A 23,387-nucleotide genomic window follows, 5' to 3' on the forward strand; every position below is an offset into this window, starting at 1 on the left:
TGCTTAGCAGTGGACTCTCTGGGGTGAAGGGGTAGGATATTTTAGTCATTTTATTTGTATAATTTTGAATTTTCTGGAAGCTTGTAACAATTAACAGTTCTACTAACACTAAACTAATGTGTCTTTCTACAACCCCTTTAACATTGACTAGTTTCAATTTTTATCATCTCTGAAAATTTGCTGGGTATCAGGTGAAATCTTAGAGTTGTTTTACTTTGCATTTCTCTTGTAATTTGTGATTTGCAACATTCTTTCATATGGTTGTTAATATTTTGCAATTCTTTTGAGAATTTTTCATGTTATTTGACCACTTATCCACTAGAGAATAGTTTTTGGTCACATATTTCTCTTAGTTTGTTTATCTATGGATTTTGAGTATCAAATAATTATCAGAAATATATGATATAAATATTTCTTAGTAACTATTTTGTTTTTTCATAAAAAATTTTGATTTTATGTGATCGATGTGATTGATTTTATCTTTTGTAATTGCCTCTATCTCTTGTTTGGGTAAGAATTCATTCCCTATCTACATCTCTGAATGGCAAATGATTATTTTCTTTTTCAGTTTTTTATGTTATGATTTATTTTATTACCTTGATAGTAGAATTATAAATCTGAATATTAATCTTTTCAGAGGACATTTGGCACACAATAAGAATTACAAAACTGATTCTATCTTTGACCCAATGATCTAATTATTAAAGAATTAGTTAAAAATAAATAGGCCTGAGGCAGCTAGGTGGTGCAGTGGATAAAGCACTGGACTTGGATTCAGGAGGACCTCAGTTCAAATCCAGACTCAGATACTTGACACTTACTAGTTGTGTGACCCTGGGCAAGTCACTTAACCCCAACTGCCTCACCAAATAAATAAATAAATAGGCCTATATGTGCAAAAATATTTTTAATTACTTTATTTGTGATACTGAAAAACTCAAAAAACCTATATTTCAAATAGCTAAGGGATGGTTGAGCAGACTGTAATTAGTGAAAAGTTATTTATTAAGCAATTACTATGTGTTAGCAGGCTATATGCTAAGTACTAGAGATGTAAATACAAGAAGCAAGATAGTTCCTCCCTTTAAGGAGTTCATATTTATGAGGGGAAGACTTCACATAAAGAAGTCCTGAGGAGGGACATTTTGGTTTGGGAAGTAATAGCGAGTTATGATGAGTGCAGTCACAGGTCAACTGATTCATCTGATCTTTTCGGGAACAAGAGTGGAAAGCCGAAAGATGGCTGGATTGCAGCATGGTAAAAGCTAGTCAGAATAATTATGCCACCGAAAAAGGTAATTATATGAGATATAAATAAATATGAATTTAAATAAAAAGTACATTGTGAAGAAAGCAGAACCAGAGAAGCATCTATAGCTTATATAAATATATACACACACACACACATATTCATTGTGTTTATATGCTTAGCAGTGTATGTATGTATGTATGTATCTCCAAAAGCCACCCACTAAAACTTTATATGTCTTCATTTATAGAAAGGCAAGAGCTTGAAAAGTGGTCATAGTGAATAAATTATTGCTGTTAGAAGTTCATAGAAGTTATTACTCTTAGTAGTTCATTATAGTTACAATTTTTAAATGTCTAGGATTATACAGTAATATTGAGATTTGTGATTTTAGAGCAATTTCCAATTTTTGTTGTTTCTGTTTTTGCTGAATTACTGTTTATAATGAGGTAGCTAGGTGGGGCAGTATATAGACTGTTGGGCCTGAAATCAGGAAGACTCATCTTCCTGAATTCAAATCTGGCTGTAGACACTTAATAGCTGAGTGACCCAGGGCTAGTTACTTAACTCTGTTTGCCTCAGTTTCTTCATCTGTAAAATAAGCTGGCGAAGGAAATGGCAAACTATTTCAGCCAAGAAAACCCCAAATGGAAAGAGTTAGACATGACCAAAATGACTGAACAACAAAAATTGTTTGTTTATAATAATTTAAATTCTGAAAACCAAATCTTAAAACATCTGTGTGCATATGGTCACATTTTTGTACATATATAAAATATATGTTTGTGTGTGTGTGTGTGTGTGTGTGTGTGTATATATTTATATATCTCCTCTCATATTAGTATCCTTTATATTTGGAGATGATGAAACTGAGATGATCAAGACTGTAGGTGGACCTGAATGTCATGTGCTATGCTGTCATAGATGCTATTTGCAGAACAGCCTGGTGTTGCATCTAATTCTATCTCTTCACTAATAATTTGCCTGACTCCTCTGATTGAAAACAGCAGGGCCACATCTGCCTGTTACACTCTCAGCTGGCTTGTATGTTTCTTTTGCTTCCCAGGATTCCATGGCTCTGGTATACTGTGGGATGTTGTGCTTCAGTGATCCTGTTACAATTAACAGGTGCTTTCATGCTATCCTGGCTTATGAAAAAGTTTTTTTTTTTTTTTGTCCCATATGAGTATCTGTAGTCTAGTGACCTTTTGGGAGGGCATGGGCTTGTTCTCTCTACAAGACAAACCGCCTTGGATGGAGTTTCAGTTTCTTCAACCCTACTTGAGTTACAGATGGGTACCTAACATAGGCTTCTCAGGCATGGAAGAGGTTGGGTGTTGATAAACAATGTCAGAAATAATACATCTTTGGAAAGACATTTTTTTATATGAAATTGATAGTGTGTATTGGGAATATGTAACTGGACCCTTTAAGGTGAGCATTAAGATCAGGCTGAGAATAGCTGTTGTATGGCTGCCAGGTCAAACTAAGACTCTCATTATACAAGCCGACACAATGGTAGTTTATGCAAATATATTTGCATAAATGGTAGATGACCCACACACTTCAGAGAGAAATGGCCCTAAGAACTCTAACCATGGCTGCCCTGCCCAAGTAGGCTGTAATATTAAGGAGCTTGCAGATGGTGGCCTCTTCATAGCAGGAGGAAATACAGTTAGCTCAACAGCTATTGAAAAGGTAGAAAGGGATAGGCTGACTCACAAAATTTGTGCCAAACAACATAAAGAGCTCTTGGCATTGGCTTATATGACTTAGTCTAGAATCATTTTCAGAAAAAGCACTTATTGGTATATAATATAGGTTTAAGGGATACACTGAGTCCATTATTTTACCTCAGCCTACCACAGATATTTGGGTAATCTGTTGCTGCCCTTTCTCTCTATCCCAACAAGTGGGTATATAAGAAGAAATGAATTACTTTGGTTCTCCTTATATTCTAAGACCTCCCTGATGCTAATCCTATATTGCTATTTAATACTGAGTATTGCCCACAAGTAATGAAGGATGTGGTCAAAAAGCCAAGTCGTCAACTACGATAGAAAGCATAAAGAAACCATTCCCTTCCCACCCCCAAAAGACTTTTAACCTGATGCCACATTGGTGACATTTTACATTTTCCATTCATCTAGAGAAATATGCTGTTAAATTAGAACAATTTAGTGTTCCTTTTAAACTCTATTGACAATATTTGTGTGTGTGTGTGTCTGTGTGTGATATACAGGGCATCTAGGTGGCACAGTGGCTAGAATACCAGGCCTAAAGTCAGGAAGACTCCTCTTTCTGAGTTAAAATCTGGCCTCTGACATTTACTAGCTGTATGGCTCTGGGCAAGTCACTTAATCCTGTTTGCCTCAGTTTCCTCATATGTCAAATGAACTGGAGAAGGAATTGGCAAAACATTCGAGTATCTTTGCCAAGAAAACCCTAAATAGCATCATGAAGAGTCAGGCACAACTTAAAAAATGACTCAACAACAACAAAATTACTTGGTGCAAGCTGGTATCTAGAATGGCATCTTTGTCTTATACTAGGTCTAGAGAAATTTATAAGTTATAATATGGTCAATAATATTTCTCAAAATTTCCCTGCCTGTTGTTGTAAAGCATGCAATTTGCAAATAGCCACTTCTAAGACAATTATCCCATACAGATGTCTGATAATGGTTATATACTTTTTTTTTGTGAGGCAATTGGGGTTAAGTGACTTGCCCAGGGTCACACAGCTAGTAATTGTCAAGTGTCTGAGGCCGGATTTGAACTCAGGTCCTCCTGAATCCAGGGCCGGTGCTTTATCCACTGCGCCACCTAGCCACCCCTGGTTATATACTTTTGAGCTAAAAGTTTCTTAAAGGTTAGATAAGAGACTTTAAAATTAATTTACAAACCAGTGACTTTTTTTTTATCTAAATGAGAGGATACAAAGAATAAATGGATTATATTCAATCCAGGACACAATCCTCTGATGCTAAGAAGTAATGTTGTCCTATTGAAAGAGCTGTGAAATGGTACAGAAGAGTTCTAGAGGACTCATGATGGAAGAGGATCTCCAAATCCAGGAAAAAAAAGGACTGTGGAGTATAGATGCTGAATGAACCATACCACTTCTTTTGTTTTTGGTGCTGATGTTTATCTATTTTGAGGTTTGTCATCATTGCTCTGATTTTTCTCTTATAACATGACTAATGCAGAAATATGTTTAATGTTATTATGTATATATACATATACATATATAAAACATATATCAGATTGCCTGCTATCTAGGGGAGGGGGGAGGGAGAAAAAATCTGAAATTGGAGAGCTTGTATAAACAAAAGTTGAGAACTATCTTTACATGTTAATGGGAAAAAAAAAACTTTATTAATTAAAAGAAAGAAAGAAAGAAAGAAAGAAAGAAAGAAAGAAAGAAAGAAAGAAAGAAAGAAAGAAAGAAAGAAACAGCCGTGAAGGAGTGAAGAGACCTGAATTAAAAATATGCTGTCTTATGTTTACTAGGTGGGTAAGCCTGGGCAAGTCTATAAAGGGTCATGGATTGAAGGTATAAATTAAAGATAGAGGCTTTTTCGTCTTTTCTTTTCCTTTGGGTTGAGGAGATAAGCAGCTTCTAGGCTTTGACCTTGCTCTCTTTTCTGTCTAGTCTTCTCTGGGTTTTATCCCTTTCTCTTCTCAGGGAAGCATAGTTTCTTTCATTAGTTTCTCTTCCAAGTGGGCCAAAGATTAATTCTTAGCTTTCCCATTATTCTTTGGCAATGATAAAGCCAGTCCTGCTAGGCCCGTGACAGATACTGATTGGTAATCCATTGCCATCTTCTTTTTAGAAATAATTTTGTATTAGATTTTTAGGATTATTTTAAAGTATCTTATTTTCATTATCCAAGAGTCATTTTTGGACAGATTTCCATACTTGCGCTGAGCTAATGTCCTAAAAATGTATGTAACAGATTACAACTTGGACTGCTTTTATATGTTATTAGCTTACATTTTTTTCTTATATGTATGTGATAATTTTCATTAAATATTTCTTTCTAATGTTATAGCATGCCTTTATTTTGTAGAGTTCAGCTTCTAGGTCCTTTAGTAGCCTGTGACTAGATGATCCTAATAGTACTGACCCCAAAAGACTCAGGATGAAAGCAGGTTCCATAATAGAAGTCAAATCAGTATAAATGTCAGGGAACTAGTTCTTGTCTGAACTACTTCTTTGTCAAGTTCTAGATATTTTCCCAAAGGTGACCATCCTTATTTAAATAAAAAATTGTGGTTTTTTGTTTTTATTTTTTTTTGGTGGGGCTACGGGGGGTTAAGTGACTTGCCCAGGGTCACACAGCTAGTAAGTGTCAAGTGTCTGAGGCCGGATTTGAGTTCAGGTATTCCTGAATCCAGGGCCAGTGCTTTATCCACTGCGCCACCTAGCTGCCCCTAAAAAATTGGTTTTGAAAAATGCTGAATGAAAAGTTTGAGGACAGCCACGTTTTGTTACAAACTGGAATGTAAGATCAAATTTTATGTACTGAAGAAAATAAATTTACCCATCCTCAACAATATGTAATGTGCAAGAATAAAAATGTACTTTATTTTTAAAGGGGATTATGTCTTCATTACTGTTTGCTCACTCTTGCTAATAATGAAAATAACTTACAAAATCAACATTCATATTAATCCTTTCACAAGTAAAACATAGATTTTAATGTCATATAAAGTTTGAAAGTAAGATTAGTTGCACTTCATTGAACTTATAAATCATTTCAAAGGAAATAATTATACTGACATGATCTAAACTGTTTTTGCTTATCTATGAGATAGAAATTTACTTAATAAAATCTGTTCTCCACTTATTTCTATATTAAAAACAAAATACTTTCTTTTTTCTTAGTAGTAATCTTCTATATGCATTCTAATAAACAGTTCACAGCATAATATAAATATTTTTTAAAAAGACAACCCAAACCTCAAATTATAATACCTCTACTCAACTCTTTGGGAAACAATGGCACATAGTTTAATGAAAAAAATGAAAACATGATTTCCAATTTTCTCACCTGCTTGCAGTTTTCACAGAACAGTTTTTCTTGTGTCCTCGTTCTGATCGGTTATCTCTCAGGAGCTGAAGCTATACAAATTGTTAAGACACAGTTATAGAAACAAGCACGTTTTGGTCATATTACTTTGCAAGTAAAAATATTATTGTCATTTATATGGACAAGATGAATTTTATTCACATTATATTTTCTATTGGCTTGAAAGAAAGGCTGTCTTTGCCAGAAATACCACCACTATCCTTGCAAAAATGTTGCTAACACCTGGCAATTCAATGCATTCTTGATGGCTTAACTGACTTTACAACTTTTTAATGGACAGGATGGGGCAGGAGGTAAGAACCTCAGTTTTAATTGTTGCTCCTTAATGCCTATGAGAAAGTAATATAACCTTTCTTGTCAACACTCTAACAACATACTTATTTCTGAGTTTTATGAGGCCTTGTCATGAACTACTTTGATAACTAAAGCATCTAATGCTACCCGTCCTGCCCCCCCCCATACTCACCAGTGTAATATTTTGAAGAAACCTCTTACAAACCCCTTTCATATAGATTAAGCACAGACTTGATGGTACTTTGTACCATCAAAGTGGAAAGACTGATTTACTGGTTCCTCAAAATGTCTTACCATTCTGCCTCTCTCCAAACTACTTTCCTTGTATTTTTAGTTCAACCAGAAGTGTTAGTAGTCCCATTCATGAGGGAATATGACTACCAACAATATTAGGTTGCATCTAAGTATAATTCTTTAGACATAAACGCAGCTAAAAATTTAATATAAAAGTAATATTTTTTTAAAAATATATGTGCTATAATATTTTAGGAATAATAGTACAGTATAATGGGAAAGTATATTGCACTGAAATTCAAGAGACCTGTGGTCTCACTTGGGCTCTGCCTTTAACTAGCTGTGTGACCTTTGATGAGTCACAATCTAATCCATAAAATGAGGTTGGATTTAAGTCTCTTCCAATTATAAAATTCCATGGCTATGAATCTGTAGCGGTAAGCTATTTTTCATGCACATATACATGCATGTGTATCTGGGACTTCAGTGAAAAGAATACAAAATTGGAAGTTAGGAGACCTAAGTTCTAGTCATGACTCAGATACTTATTAGCCATAAAACTTGAGGTAGTTATCTTACTAGCTTGAGCTTCAACTTTTTTACCTTGAAAAGAGGAACGATACTTGCTTGCACTGCCTACCTTATATGAAGACCAAGTGAAATGTGAAAATGTTTTATATGCGAAAGTGCAATGCAAAAAAAAAAATTTAGGGTGTTACTATTATTGCTTCCAAATTGGTTAAAGCAAAAGCTAAAATGGAACACTTTTCATTTTCTTGTTTGCTAGTGAAAACACCCTGCAAGCTCAGGCACGATGAGGTTGATAGATAAGTTAATGTCATCACAAGCAGAAAGTAGCTTATTGTCTCAAATCTCAGGGAGGCCATGGAAGAGAAATATTAAGATCTAAAGGGTGATTCCTTCAGGTAATTAGAATTAAATTTAAACAAAAACTTTCACAGTACTCATTTATTCTCTGTGAAACTAAACACAAACAATTTGGTACAAATGAGTATTGATACTCTGGGTTGTGTTAAGGTAATTCACTTTAACCTGTTACTAAACTTCAAAGAAGAATGCTAACCTTGTGAATCTATTACCTCCACAAGATATTTGTTTAGATAAGGGACTATCACCTTGAACCTTGGTCAAATTTCCAAGAATATTCCATTTTTCATTAACTTGTTTCAGGAATATCATACTGATACCAGTGAAAAGAGAAAATTTGAAAGCTGAATCTGAGGTAACCTGAGATAGCTAATATGAGGTCAAAGCCAACACTTGTTACCACTTACAGGGAAAAAGTAGAGCACCCATTCTACTGAAACCCATTAATTTTGAAAGTGTTTAAAATAGGTAACTGTCAATTCCTTTGTCACTTCCATATATAGTGTCATTTTTTTTTGGGGGGGGGAGACAACCATATGTGACACAGGCAATTTGGTATTTCAACAAAAACCTTACTCCATCACAATAGTGGTAAGGAGAATAACATTCTGATGAATAAGAATAGAAATGTTTTAACCCTGACTTGCAGTCCTGCATATGTATTAAGAGCAAAAAAACCAAAGTGAAATATTTTGAAAAAGAATGGGATTCTCTAACTAATGGTGAAATGTCCAATTATGAAAAAGTTGATAGCTGAATGTTCTTCAATATCAGTACTATGTGGCTGCATTTAAACAAGTTGGCATTTCTTCATCAAATAATGCAACTAGAGGACACACACACACACACACACACACACACACACACACACACACAGTTTCCCCCGAAGTCTTCTGATTTTGATGACTTTAGAGTATGACTAAATGGTTGATAATGACATTTTCTTATTTAATACATTTGTGTCAAACACTCATTCAAAAATTTTCTTGATTTTCCGTGCCTAATGTGGTTCCTTGAATATAGCAGTTGCTTAATAGCTGTTTATTGGGTTGAATTGAATTTATCAGTATTTTATTTGAAATCTTTAAAATCAAACCTATGGAAAAATACAGACTGCATATGATAAATCTAAAGAGAGTTATATAGGACTGAATTTTAATCCTATTTTAAAAGTAATTTTTTTTTTTTTTAGTGAGGCAATTGGGGTTAAGTGACTTGCCCAGGGTCACATAGCTAGTAAGTGTTAAGTGTATGAGGCTGGATTTGAACTCAGGTACTCCTGACTCCAGGGCTGGTGCTCCATCCACTGCACCACCTAGCTGCCCTTAAAAGTAATTTTAAAAAAGAAAAAAGGTGAAAATTTTGCTAAGGGATAAAGAGAATAAAAGAAACCAGGCATGGATGCACATCATGTCCTAACATTTTTCAATAACTAAGTATAAAAGGTCATGAGGCCATAAAAACAATTAAAAAAGAATCAAGCCACGACCACTGATTTAGAAGGCAGTTCCAGTTAGTTTAAACAACTTTAAAAATTTTCTAATGATTTAAGTCATCCTTTTTCCCCCTAAGTGGTTTTCTTCTTCACTCTACTCCTGTATTGTCAGTGTTATAAGTGAGGTAATTTTAGAGTGATCTGACTGAAAAATGACTAACTACAAATAGCATTTCTAAGGTGTCTTGAAATGCTTCTTACTTTAAATGTCTAGTTTGTTGGGCTAACCCCAAATGTTTCCCTTAAGAGTAGCCTGAAAATGCTTATTTCTTTTTTAAGACAGACTGGCAAAGAATTTCATTGCAACCTATTATGATAATTAATACAAAAACTAGGACAATTTAAATATGTGAGGAAGATACAGATAAGATAGAGTGGCTTACATTACATTTGTATAGTACTTTAAAGTTTTCCAACTGCTTTCCCACATATTATTTCATCTGATCCTTACAACATTTCTGTAATATAAACAGAACAGATAGTATTATTCCCATTGTATAGTTGAGGAAACTGAGGCTCAGAGTGGTTAAGTGATTTGGCCATTGCCACACAGCTAACAGTGGCAGAGCAGTAAAGGAGAACCTAGAAGGGGCAGCTAGGTGGCGCAGTGGATAGAGCATCAGCCCTGGAGTCAGGAGTACCTGAGTTCAAATCCGGCCTCAGACACTTAACACTTACTAGCTGTGTGACCCTGGGCAAGTCACTCAACCCCAATTGCCTCACCAAAAAAAAAAAAAAAAAAAAAAAAGAGCCTAGAAGTCCTGACTTTCAGATCAATGACCTTCTCCTATATGTGCTATTTCACTCATTAGAAGGTGAACTCCTTGACATGTATCCCTAGTGCTCTGCATATAATAGAAATTGATCCCTTTCCTTTCCTTTCCTTCCCTTTCCTTCCCCTCCCCTTCCCCTTCCCTTCCCCTCCCCTTCCTCTTCCCTTCCCCTCCCCTTCCCCTTCCCCTTCCCTTCCCTTCCTCTTTCCTTCTCCCCCTTCTTCCCTTCCTCCTGGAACTGACTAGGTCAATTCAATAAAATGGTGAATTTAGTTGAAAAAGAAAACTTGTGTTTCACAGGACTGATGGATCAAATTCTATCAAAATAACAAAGCATCTGTGTACCCCTAAACAGCTTGGTAATGAAAACATGATGCAGCAGATCATATGGAATGCATAATCCAGAGGCCCTCCTAATCTGATCCTATCCCCTCCCATCATTTCCAACAGATTGTCCCCATAATGATCTTTCTTCATATATCTATCAGTTCCTTTTGTTGCTTAGAATCCTGTCTGATTCTGGCCATACCATTCCCTTAAGCTGTCATTCTATTTCTCTCCTTTTTACTGCCAATTTCCTACAAAGTGCTGTTTATACACTTTGCCTAAACTTCCTCTTCTTTCATTCACTTCATAACTCTTCAATCTGGTTTTTGACCTCATCACCCAACAGAAATTACTCTCAGCAACATTACTAATGATCTCTTCATTGTCAAATCTTATAGCCTTTTCTTATTCTTAAGCTCTGAAGTATTCTACAATATTGATCATCCTCTTCTTATAGATGCTCTTTTTTTCACTGGATTTTGAGACACTGTCCTTTCTTGGTTCTCCTATCCTTCTGACTTTTTCTTCTTAATCTATTTTGCTAGTTCCTCATATACAATATGCTGCCTAACAATGGGTGTACCCCAGTCTTGGGTTCTCTTCTCTTTATACTCTCTTGCTTGGGGAACTCATCAGCTTTCATGAACTTAATTATCATCTTTTTGCAGAAGACTCCCAGATCTATATACCTAGACATGGTCTAGACTGCTTAACTGCAGAACAAATTGGATGTCCAAAAGGCATTTCAAACTTAATATGTTCAAAATATAACTCTTTATCTTTACCCCCAAACCTTCCTCTATTCCAAATATCCCTATTGCCTTCCAATTCACAATCACCCTTCCTGTCACCCAGGTTTGAAACCCTGGTGTCATCAACTTCTCACTCTCACACCTGTTCCCCATCTCTCATATATCCAACATATTTGACTATTGTCAAGTGTTGTTTCTAACTCCACAACATCTCTTTCATCCGTCACTTATTCTTTACTCACAAAGCTACTAGATTATTTAAGGCCTTCATCACTAACTTGGACAATTACAATAAGCTTCTATTCTGTTTTCCTACATCAAGTCTTTCCCTTTTCTTTGTTTTTTTGTTTTTTTTTTAAGTGAGGCAATTGAGGTTAAGTGACTTGCCTAGGGTCACACAGCTAGTAAGTATTAAGTGTCTGAGGCCGGATTTGAACTCAGGTAATCCTGACTCCAGGGCCGGTGCTCTATCCACTGCGCCACCTAGCTGCGCCAAGTCTTTCCCTTTTCTAATCCATGTTTCATTTAGATACCAAATAGATTTTTCATAAAGAAAAGGTCTGACTATGTAACTCACCTATTCAATAAGCTCCAATGGTTCCCTTCTGCCCTTAAGATAAAATATAAACTTTTGTTTGGCATTTAAAGGTCTTTGCAATTTTGCTATGACCAATCTTTCCACACACTATGGAGCAGCAAAACTTGTATTTTTGCTGGTCCTCACACATGATATTTTATTTTCTTTCTCTGTGTCTTTGCATTGGCTGTTCCCATGTCTGGAATGTGCTTTTTCCTCATTTCTACCACTTAGAATGCCTTCTTTCTTTTAGACTAAGCAGCTCAAGCACTATTTTCTATAAGAAGTGTTCTCTGGTGCGACTGCATCTTAATGGCTTCCAACCTCAAATCACTTGTTATTATTATTATTATTTTACATATTCTTTATATACTTATTTTTCCATTATGTTGCTTTCCTTGATAGAAAGTAAGTTCCACAAAGGCAGAACTGTTTCATTTTTTTTGCTTTGTTTTCTTATGAGTACCTGGCACGTAGTAACTACTCAATAAATGCTTATAGTTTTGATCAATGTCCTTCCTAAAATGTGGCACCCGGAACTGAATATGGTGCTCTACGTGTGGTCTGATTACGGCAGAGTAAGGCAGGATTACCACTCTTATACACCTGGGAAGTACTTCTGGTCTCTTAATATTGTCAAATATTACCTTAGTTTAAGGTTGTTTTTTTTTTTTTTTTGGGGGGGGGGGGGTGAGGAGCATCATGCCACTTATTGATTCATTTTGAACTTCCAGGTTCTTTAAAATCCTAAATCTTTTTCAGATGAACTGTTTCAGAACCAAATCTCTCCCCATCTTAGACTTAGAATGTTATGATATTGATTTCTTAAACACAAGCACAGGCTTTACATTTATCCCTGTTGTATTAGGCCTGACCCAATAGACTTAACTTGCTGAAGTATTTTTAGATCCTGACTCTTTTATCCAACATGTTAGTTATCCCTTTGCAGTAATAGAATTTATATAGAGCTTTAAGTTTTGCAAAGCACTTTATGTATGTGTCACTTAGAAATATGTTAAGCAAACAATATATGTCTTTATTCAAGATTAGTTCTAGTCACTTCATGGAGACGGTGATGTTTGAGCTCAGTATGAAGACAGATTTTCAACAGGTGCAGATGGGGAGGGGAGGGCATTCCAGGTGTAGAGGCTAGTGTGAATGAAGATCTTCTTGTATGTTTAGAGAATGTTAAGCTCAGTTTGGCTTTACTGTAGGGTATGTGACAAGTACTAGTAATAATGATTATTATAACAGATTGTAGTTATATAGCACTTTAAAGTCTACAAAGTGTTTAACGTGTTATCTCATTTGATCCTCACAGCAACCTTGTGAATTAAGTGCTTATTATCCTCACTTTAAAGATGAGGGAACTGAGGCTGAGAGGTTGAGTCTTGTCCAGGGTCATACAGCTAGTAAATATTTAAGGGAGGATTTGAACTAATTTTCCTGATTCAAAGCGGAGTACTCCAACTACTATACCATTTAGTTGCTTAGATATGTAAGTCCTCATATTTCTTTGATATTATCTACAGTATTTAGCATAGTTTGGGGAGAACTTTGCCTCTTCATAGATACTGTTTTCATTGTCGTTATGCCCACAGTTTAACAGTGACAAAGGGAAAAAATATTAAATTAAGCAACCAGAATTTGAGTTAAAGTTCTCATTTGTTTGAAATGAGAAATTATGATTAAGGCTGTTGCTGACGATAAATAGAAATGTTTTGTATATATGCATGATCTTGCATTTATAGTAAAGACCTAGACTTGGTCAATACTTTTGTATACTTACTTGTTAACTCAATAATAAACAATTTCATTCAAGAAATATCAGGCACCAACTGTGTGCCTAGCACGATGCCAAGTGCCAAGCACATGCGAAGTTTATATAAGGTACTGTCCCTGCTTTCATGTACTTTACAGCATTGTAGACAGATAAACACAACCATAATATATAACATAATATAATAAGGGCATTTAGAAGTTCTAGATCTATATTCCTGTGATCAAAAGGATAAATAACGCAGGTAAAAAGAATGAAGGCAGGAAGACACACAAACTGGCTATTAGAACAATCCAGACAGGTGATAGCAAAGGCCTATCTTAGGGTGATGGCAGTGAGACTACAGAGGCAGCAGATAATTTTGTAACTCACAATTATATAACATTTTAACATCTGCAATTGCACTTTCCTTATAATTGCTCCATGAAGTATGCAGGGCAAGTATTATTTCCCTCATTTAACCTCAAGGTTATGAATGTAGGAGATGGAATGAGCGGTGGTCCCACCAACAGAGTTAAATCAGAGGGAGAGACAGGTTACTAAATTCAGTTTTGGACATGGGAAGTTTGAAGTGCTAGTGGGACGTATATATTGTACAGTTGTTGGGTAGACAGTTGGAGACATGTTTAAAGAATTCAGAAGAGAAGTCAACACTGGAAAAAAAAATATTTGTGAGTCTTTGGAGGAGGGATGAAAAATGAAATTCTAGAAACAAATGAGATTTAAAAGGGAGATAGTGGGGAAAAGCCATAGGAGCAGGCTTAAGAAAAGAGAACAGCTTGAACTGAATATGAAAGCAAAGGAAATCATGTATTAGTGAAGCAATCAGATATTGAATTTGTGGAGGAAAAACTGGAGAAATCTCAGTGAAATTGAGGAAAATCTGAATTAGAACAATCTTTCAGGTCAGATTCTACTATTGGCTTCTGTTCAAGACAGAACAGGATCAGAGAAAATTTAGAAATAAAGACCTGAAAGGGAAGATTGGAGGAGGGACAAGAAAATGTATTTTATGGGAAGAGGCAAACTAAATTTTAAAAAGGCAATAGAGGGGCAGCTAGGTGGCGCAGTGGATAGAGCACCAGCTCTGGAGTCAGGAGGACCTGAGTTCAAATCCGGCCTCAGACACTTAACACTTACTAGCTGTGTGACCCTGGGCAAGTCACTTAACCCCAATTGCCTTACTAAAAAAAAAAAAAAAAGGCAATAGAACAATTGGAGAATAAAGAAAAGTGATACAGTAGGTTGAGGGAGTGGTGGTACAAGTTGTTTACCTATTCAAGGGGAAAAGAAGGCAGGGTACAGCTGTGTTGTTGCTGAAGTGAGAAATTATCCAGTCAAGGTCAAAAGAAGAATAGAAGTATAGTGGTGCTTAGTGATTCCTTATCTATTTATTTATTAACCAATTAACAACAGTAGAGAAATATGTTGTCTTCCTTTTATATGTATTTAAGACATAACAGAGAACTTCACAAAGCCTTATTTATTTATTTATGTCTGTTTATTTATTTAGGGCAATGAGGGTTAAGTGAGTTGCCCAGGACCACACAGCTAGTAAGTGTCAAAAGTCTGAGGCCGATTTTGAACTTAGGTACTCCTGAATCCAGGGCTGGTGCTTTATCCACTGCACCACCTAGCTGCCCCTGTTCACAAGCCTTATTAAAAGAGAGGACTATTCCCCACTTACAGTTATTCATGTGGGCACAAAAATAATGCCAAAAGGAACCTAAAATATTGTCAGAGATTATAAAGTAATAAAATGAACACCATGGGGACACAGGTTTGTTTTCCTTGCTGTTGCCCATTGAAGCCAAAGAATAAAGAAGAGAAGTAATGATTTGGGAAATGAACAGCTGGCTAAGAAGATGGTGTCTGACAATGGTGTTTGGATTTCTGCACTTTGACCTAAAATAGAAAATAGAAAGTTGACAGATTCCTGGCCAGTGTTCTTGTATGGTTAACAAAGTCGAAGTAAAATATATTTGTCTGAGTGGTTTGAAAATCCATACAAAAGCACTTAAAATGAAAAAATAATGGGAGCGCGAGGGAGAAATCTGCCTACACATACCCACCAAGTGAGACACCACAGAGAGAACTACAGTGAAGCAACCTAGATGCCACAAATGCACAAGAGACAAAAATCCAAGAGTGGAGATAGTAGTAAAACCTCTGGCCTTAGATGTCTATACACAAATGTCCAAAATTTAGGCAACAAAAACTAGAGATTTTTAACACACAACAATTTGGCCTTGGTATCACTGAGATGTACTAGGATATAATATATAGCTTTGGATGAATATGCTTTTTTCAAATGAAATAGGATAGGTAAAACAGGTGTATGTGTATATTTATGTAAGGCAATTAGGTGGTACAATGGATAGAGTGCAGGGCCTTGAGTAAGGTTGACTCATTTTCCTGAGTTCAAACTGGCCTCAAGACACTTACTAGCTGTGTGATCTTGGGAGAGTCAATTAACCCTGCCTCAGTTTCCTCATATGCAAAGTGAGCTGGAGAAGGAAATGGCAAACCACTCAAGTATCTTTGCCAAAAACACCAAATGGGGTCACAGAGAGTTAAACACAACTGAAATCATTGAACAACAGGAATAATTCACGTAAAGAAATCAAGGCAGCTTAAAAGAGAGAGAGAGTATTTTGATGAAGATCAATTGAGGGTGAAACAGAAACAATTTTGTCATCAGAGTATACTACAGATCACCTGGACATAAAGAGTGAATTGCTAGGGGGCAGCTAGATGGCGCAGTGGATAGAGCACTGGCCCTGAAGTCAGGAGTACCTGAGTTCAAATTCAGCCTCAGACACTTAACATTTACTAGCTGTGTGACCCTGGGCAAGTCACTTAACCCCAACTGCCTCACTAAAAAAAAAAAAAAAGAAAGAAAGAAAAGCGTGAATTGCTGAGTAGTTTGGAAAATATATTATGATTTGGTACACTAACACAATTGAGTAAGAATAGGTATGGGGAGTGACTATAATTATACAGACATCTTTTGAAACAATCTTTGATAAAGGAGAACAGCTAAGACTTCCTGCCATCCCTTAATGATTATTTTATCCTTCAAAAGATGGGAGAATATCAAAGTGAAATTTTATTCTGGGGAGCCAAGATGATGGAAGAAAGGCAGTGAGCTCTCAAACTCACAACACAATTGCTCCAAAAACTCTCCAAATAATGCCATAGGACAATTCCTGGAGCAGCAAAATCCACAGAAGAATGTGCTGAGACCATTTTCCAACCAAGTGCAGCTTTGAAGGTCAGAAGGAGGGAGCTGCTGTGCTGAGACAGGAGTGGAGGCTAACTCCACAGTATCACTGACACAGATCTAGTCCCAGGAACACCTCACCAGAAAAAGAGACCCCCACAGCTTCTGAATCAGCTGCAGCGCCAGTGTTGTCTGGAACTAAGCTCAGTCTGGTGAGAGGGCTAAGCCCTTGGCAGGGGGGAGGTTATAGGGGTCTCTGCTGGTGCTGAGGCAGAACTTGGGTTTTTCACCCCTGCTGGGAACCAGGAGATAGGCTTGAGTAGCAGTGGCCCAGATGGAGGAGGGGCATGGGCTCCTCGAAGCTGACAACAACAGCACATGGAGTTTCGCTGTCTGGTTGGTTGGCGACTTGGCCTGGGGCTATCTACAGACCAAGGAACAGGCCAGGCGAATAAAGAACCTGCCCCTCCTTAAATCATACCACCTGGGACCCCTTGAAGCTTGGAACAGTGCAGCCTGGAAACAGCGTCCCACTTTAAGGAGCTAAAAGTCAATTAAAAGGCAAGATGCGCAGAGAAAGGTGAGGACCATAGAAAGTGTCTTTAGTGACAAGAAAGATTGAAGTATACCCTCAGAAGAGGATGGCAACATCAGGGCCCCAATATCTAAAGCTTCCAAGAAAAATATGAATTGGTTTCAGACCACAGAGGTGCTCAAAAAGGACTTTGAAGATAGAGTTAGAGAGGTAGAGGAAAACATCAAAGAGAAATGAGGATGATGCAGGAAAGACATGAGAAAAAAGTCAACAGCTTGAAAAGCCAAATGGAAAAGGAAATACAAAAGCTCTTTGATATTGCCTAAAAATTAGGATTGAACAAATGGAAGCTAGTGACTTTATGAGAAACCAAGACACAATAAAGCAAATCCAAATAATCCAAAAAAAATAGAGGCCAATGCGAAATATCTTCTTGGATATCTTCTGCTGACCTGGAAAATAGATCTAGGAGAGATAATTTGAAAATTGTTGGTCTACCTGAAAATCATTATCAAGGAAACAGCTTAGACATCTTCTTCCAAGAAATTGTCAGGGGGGCAGCTAGGTGGCGCAGTGGATAGAGCACCGGCCCTGGAGTCAGGAGGACCTGAGTTCAAAACCAGCCTCAGACACTTAACACTTACTGGCTGTGTAACCCTGGGCAAGTCACTTAACCCCCACTGCCTCTGAAAAAAAACAAAACAAAACCAAAACAAAACCAAACAAAAAAGAGAATAGATCCAAGAAATGGTCAGGGAAAATCGCCCTGATATTCTAGAAGCAGAAGATAAAATAGAAATTGAAAGAAAGCACTGATCACCTGAAAGAGATCCCAAAAGGAAAACTCCCAGGAATATTATAGCCAAATTCCAGAGCTCCCAAGTAGTAAATATTGCAAGCTTCCAAAAAGAAAGAATTCAAGTACCGTAGAGCCCTAGTCAGGATAGCACAAGATCTAGCAGCTTCTACATTAAAGGACTCGAGGGCATGGGATATGATATTCCAGAGAGCAAAAGAATTGGGATTACAACCAAGAATCACATATCCAGCAAAACTGAGTATAATCTTTCAGAGGAAAAAATGGGACTTCAATGAAAAAGAGGATTTTCAGGTATTTGTGATGAAAAGACCTAATTTGACTTTCAAATACAAGACCCTACACAACCATAAAAAGTTGAAGTTAGGTGACATCCCTGGGGTGAGTGTTTTGTGTCTGAGGCCAGATTGGGGCTAGGGCCTCCTGGGTTCAGGGTGGATGCTTTGTCCACTGTGTCACCTAGCTGCCCCATGATGACATCTTTAGGGTAAAATTGAGGGCTGAGAGGAATACAGTGGGGGAAGGGGAAGGGGAAGGGCAGAGGTAGCATGGGGTAAAATCCCACATGAAAGAAACAGGAAAGGGCTTATGGAGTAGGGGAAGAGATGGGGGAGGAGCAGGACAGTAAATGAGCCTAACACTAATTAGAATTGGCTCAAAGACCTTAATCTCATCAGAATTGGCTCAAGGAAGGAATAACATACATACCCAATTGGGTGGAGTAATCTATCTAAACCTGCAGGAAAATAGATGGGGAAGGGGATAAAGTAGGAGGGGCAAAAGGGAGGGCAGAGTCAGAAGCAAATCCCTTTTGAAGAGGGATAGGGTGAAAGAAGATAGATAATAGAGTACATATCATGGGGAAGGGAATAAGTGGGAGGGAAACAGTTAATAATAGTAATTGTGAAAAAGAGAAAAGGGGGGAAAATGGTACAAAAATATTTTTAACAACTCTTTGTGGTGGCTAAGAATTGGAAATCAAAGGAATGTCCAATTGGGGAATGACTGAAGAAGCTGAGGTATATGATTGTAATGGAATATTATTGTGCTATAAGAAATGACAAGCAGGATGATTCCAGAAAAACACAGAAAGACTAATATGAACTGATGTATAGTGAAGTGAGCAGAACTGGGAAGACATTGTGCACAATGACAGCAGTATTGTTCTATGAGCAATTGTGAATGACTTATCTATTCTCAGCAGTAAAATGATCCAAGACAATCTCAAGGGACTAATTATGATTTGTACTATCCACTCCCAGAGAAAGAACTGATATTGACTGAACACAGACAAAAAAAAAAAAAGCACAAGAGCACTTGTGGATTGTGTATATGTATACATATATGTGTGTGTGTATATATATATACATATATATACACATATATGTATACATATATGTATATATACATATATACATATATATGTATGTGTGTGTGTGTGTGTATATATATATATATATAACCTATATCAGATTGATTGCTCTCTTGTGATGGGCGGAGAAAAGGGAGAGGGAGGGAGAAAAATTTGGAACTCTAAATCTTATGAAAATGAATTTTGAAAACTACCTTTACATGTAACTGGAAAAAAATAAAATAAATTATTGTTGTTACAAAGAAAAAAAAAGAAATTTTATTCTGGATCTAATTCTAAATGGAGGAATTGGTAGTTAGGTTGGAAATGAAGGGAATCCTGAAGGAACTAAATTTACTCCATCCTTGGATCTGTAATAGAAAATGAAAGGAAATCTGGACATAGTCTTTATCTTAATAGATTTCTTATCTGATAACTTCCAGGGACCTACTATTACATCCCTTTGAGGACAAAGAAACACCCTAGATTTTGGAAAATATTTCAAAGGGTTTGGAGGAAGACAAGTAGGATATCACAAAATAAAATGTTTCAGGGGATTTCAGTCAAGGAGAGATCACTGATGGACAAGAATTAAATTCTAAAGACACGGAAACTTCCATTGATGAGAAAAAATGGGGCTTATATAAAGAGATGGATTTGGTACCTAGGGAATTTACCATCCAAATTAATTTTTTTAAAATGTACAGATGTTTGAAACAAAGGCAGGTCACAGAAGAAAAATATGAATGAGGCATAGTCTTATAATAGACAGAAGGCAGGGTTTCATAATTCTTAGATTTTCTTTTCCTTTACAAGAACAACTTCTGAATTGGAAATGCCAGAATTAAAATGGCTAACAGGATGTAAGCTGATAACAAAGATAGGTAAAATGGTAGTAAGAAAGACCCTAATTGCCTGTGGTAGGAATAGCATCTGTTTTATATAGCCTGGGCTGATTTCTGTTTGAGGAGGCAAGGAGGCCATCTTCAGAATTGATGATCTGGGAGGTTAGGACATGAATAACTGACATGGCTTCCTGGTTGCCTGAGGTATAAAATGCCCAGTATATGAGAAGTTACTCTTCCTTGGGTTTTATGGAATTCCCACCGCTTTCAAAATCCACATAATTCTCTTACTTATGTTGCCATCATGACAAATCCAGAGTCTAAGGGAAGATTCATTCATCTGAATCAATGTTATATTTTTATCGATCCTTTTTTTAATGGTTTAGTAAACTGTTGAATATTTTATGGTTTGGAGTGTTACTGCATTCCAATTCCAGGTTTGAATCCATGTATTGGCCTGACGAATAGCAATTCCCTTATTAGAATAGCGTGTATGTGTGTGTATGTGTCCTTAGGTTCTGAAAGAACTGGCAGATAAGACAGCTGCGCTACTCTCAATGGAAGACCATGGATGGGGTAATCAATCTTACATGAAAGACTGGAAAATGGAATAGGTACTATAAGACTGGGAAAGGTTAAATGTTGTCCCAGAATTCAAAAAAGAGAAGAGAAAAAAGTTTGAAAGTGAGTTTGACCTTGATTCAAGGGAAAAATCTAGAATGAAAGAGATGGCTAGTTAGCATCTAGAAAGGAAAGCAGTGACTACTGAGAACCAGCATGGCTTCATCCAGATTAGTGTGTTGCTACGGTAACTTTATTTTCCTTTTTTTATGTTTACAAGGTTAATAAATTGGTAAGTGAGGGGAATGCCATAGACATAGTTTACTTAAATTATAATGATGTTTTTGATAAGGTATCTCACATTTTTCTTGTGGAAAAGATGGAAAGATGGCATCCAGTAATACAATTAGATGGATTCATAACAGGTTGAATGGCTAAACTCAGAATAGTCATTAATCATTCAATGTCAACATGGTAGAAGTGGAAGGGCCCAGGGATCTGTACTTGGTCCTGTGCTATTTAACATCTTTATCAAAGATGATGTGCTCATCAAATTTGCAAGTGACACAAAGCTGGGAGGGATACTAATAAGATGGATGACAGTCAAGATCTAAAAATATCTTGACAGGCTAGGAGATTGAGCTGAATTTAATAAGATGAAATGTGATAGGGATAAATGTAAAGTCCTATACTTGGGTAAAAAAATCAACTTCAAAAGTATGGGCTATGAGGTCAGAAAGCAATTTGTCAATTAAAAGTGCTTTGGGTTTTAGTGGACTCAACACTTGATGTGTTAGCAGTGTGAGATCACCACCAAAACAGCTAAAATGGTCTTGGGTTATATTAACAGAGGCTTAACTTAAGGAAATAAGAATTCTTTTGTGCTCTACCCTGGTTAGACCACATCTAGAATACTGTGTTCAGTTCTGGGCATCACAGTTCAAAAAAAATCAAACACTGATGAGCAGGAGAGTTTCCAAAGAAGGGCAATCAGGACAGAGAATAGCTTTGAGTCCATGTTATAGGAGGGTAAGTTGAAGGAACGAGGGATGTTTAGCCAGAAGAGAAGGCTCAGGGGGGACATGACAGCTCTGTTTAAGTACTTGAAGGGGTATTATGTAGAAGAGAGAACAAGTTTGTTTTGTTTGGCCCCATAGGGCAGAACTAGGAATAAGAGACAGAATTTACAAAGGGGCAAATTTAGGCCTGATGTCAGAAAGAACTTCCTAAAAATGTGAACTGTCTAAAGACTGGAATGGCTCTCAGAAAGTGGTGGGTTCCCTGTTTGGAGATCTTTAAGTACATCCTGGATGACTACTTATCAGGCATATTATAGTGAAAATTCACTTCCAGTATGGAAGTAGATTGGCCATTCACAGGCTGAATGGCTATTGAAATCTCTTCTAACTCTAGAATTCTGTCTGTGAAGAGGAGAAAGGACAGGACTTTGGGGAACTACCACCTTTAAGGAGTCAGAAGTAATAGTAACAGATATTAGTGATTTAAAGCTTATAAAGCCTTATAACAAGCTCATTAGGGAGGTACTACAGGTATTTTCTCCATTTTACAGATGAGAAAACTGAAGCTTAGTAGTATAAGTGATTTACTCAAGGTCACAGAGCTAAGAAGCATCAGATGCAAAATTTAAAGAGAGGTGTGAGGTCTGCCTCTAAATGCAGTACTCTCTCTATTATGTTATCCTTCCTCTCAAGGAAGAGGAAAAGTCCCTGAATCAGAGAGCAGAAGCAGTTAAATGTTTAAGAGGTGAAACAAGAGGGGGTGATGAGTGTGAAGCAAAGTAGGAGAGAGTGGTCAACAATGAAATATTCTATAAAGAGGTCAAGGAGGATGAGTACTGAAAAAAAGACCACTGGTTTGGTAATTAGGTCATCAGGGGTATCTATCAGCACAATAAAGCACTATGAATAGAAACAGGAGAAAGGGAGGAGTGTTGACAAGAAGGAATTGGGTATAGACTGCTTTTTGAAGAGGATTAGCAGTGAAAAGAGACAGGATGGTAGCAAAAATAGGCTAAATGGGATTTTTTTTTTAGAATTGGGAAGATGAACATGTTTAAAGAAAGGTAGAAGGGGCCAGATGAGATATTGCAGATACATGAGAAAGGTATAACTATTGGAGAATCTTAGGGTAGTCAAAGAAATGGTGTCAAACTCAAATAGAAACATATCCCTTTGGGCCACATATTGACTTAGCAATTAATAGGACGGCTAGGTGGCACAGTAGATGGAATGCCAGGCCTGGATTCAGAAAGATTCATCTTCCTGAGTTCAAATATGGCCTCTGTCACTGAATAGCTATGTGACCCTGGACAAGTCACTTAACCCTGTTTGCCTCAGCTTCCTCATCTATAAAGTGAGCTGGAGAAGAAAATGGCAAACCACTCTAGTATCTTTGCCAAGAAAACCCCATATGGGGTCGTGAAGAGTCAGTTACAACTGAAAATAACTAAACAACATTGGATTTTTATTTATTTTATTAAAAATGATCCCAATTACAATTTAATGTAGTATGGCTGCATTTGGGATTCGAGTTTGACACCTCTGGTCAAGAGAATATGGGATCAGGGGCAG

At 36.8% G+C, this 23,387-nt stretch overlaps 1 protein-coding gene across 1 annotated transcript in view; it reads right to left on the reverse strand.

Annotated features, from left to right (window-relative positions):
* The window catches only part of GPATCH2 (G-patch domain containing 2), a 263,500-nt gene that overhangs the window by 53,637 nt on the left and 186,476 nt on the right, over window positions 1–23,387 (reverse strand). The window contains exon 8 of the mRNA XM_043962791.1: window positions 6,306–6,376. Within this exon, the coding sequence (XP_043818726.1) occupies window positions 6,306–6,376 (71 nt within the window). The remainder of the gene's footprint in view (window positions 1–6,305; window positions 6,377–23,387) is intronic.

Source organism: Dromiciops gliroides, chromosome 4, assembly GCF_019393635.1.
Source record: "Dromiciops gliroides isolate mDroGli1 chromosome 4, mDroGli1.pri, whole genome shotgun sequence".
Classification (NCBI taxonomy): Eukaryota; Metazoa; Chordata; class Mammalia; order Microbiotheria; family Microbiotheriidae; genus Dromiciops; species Dromiciops gliroides.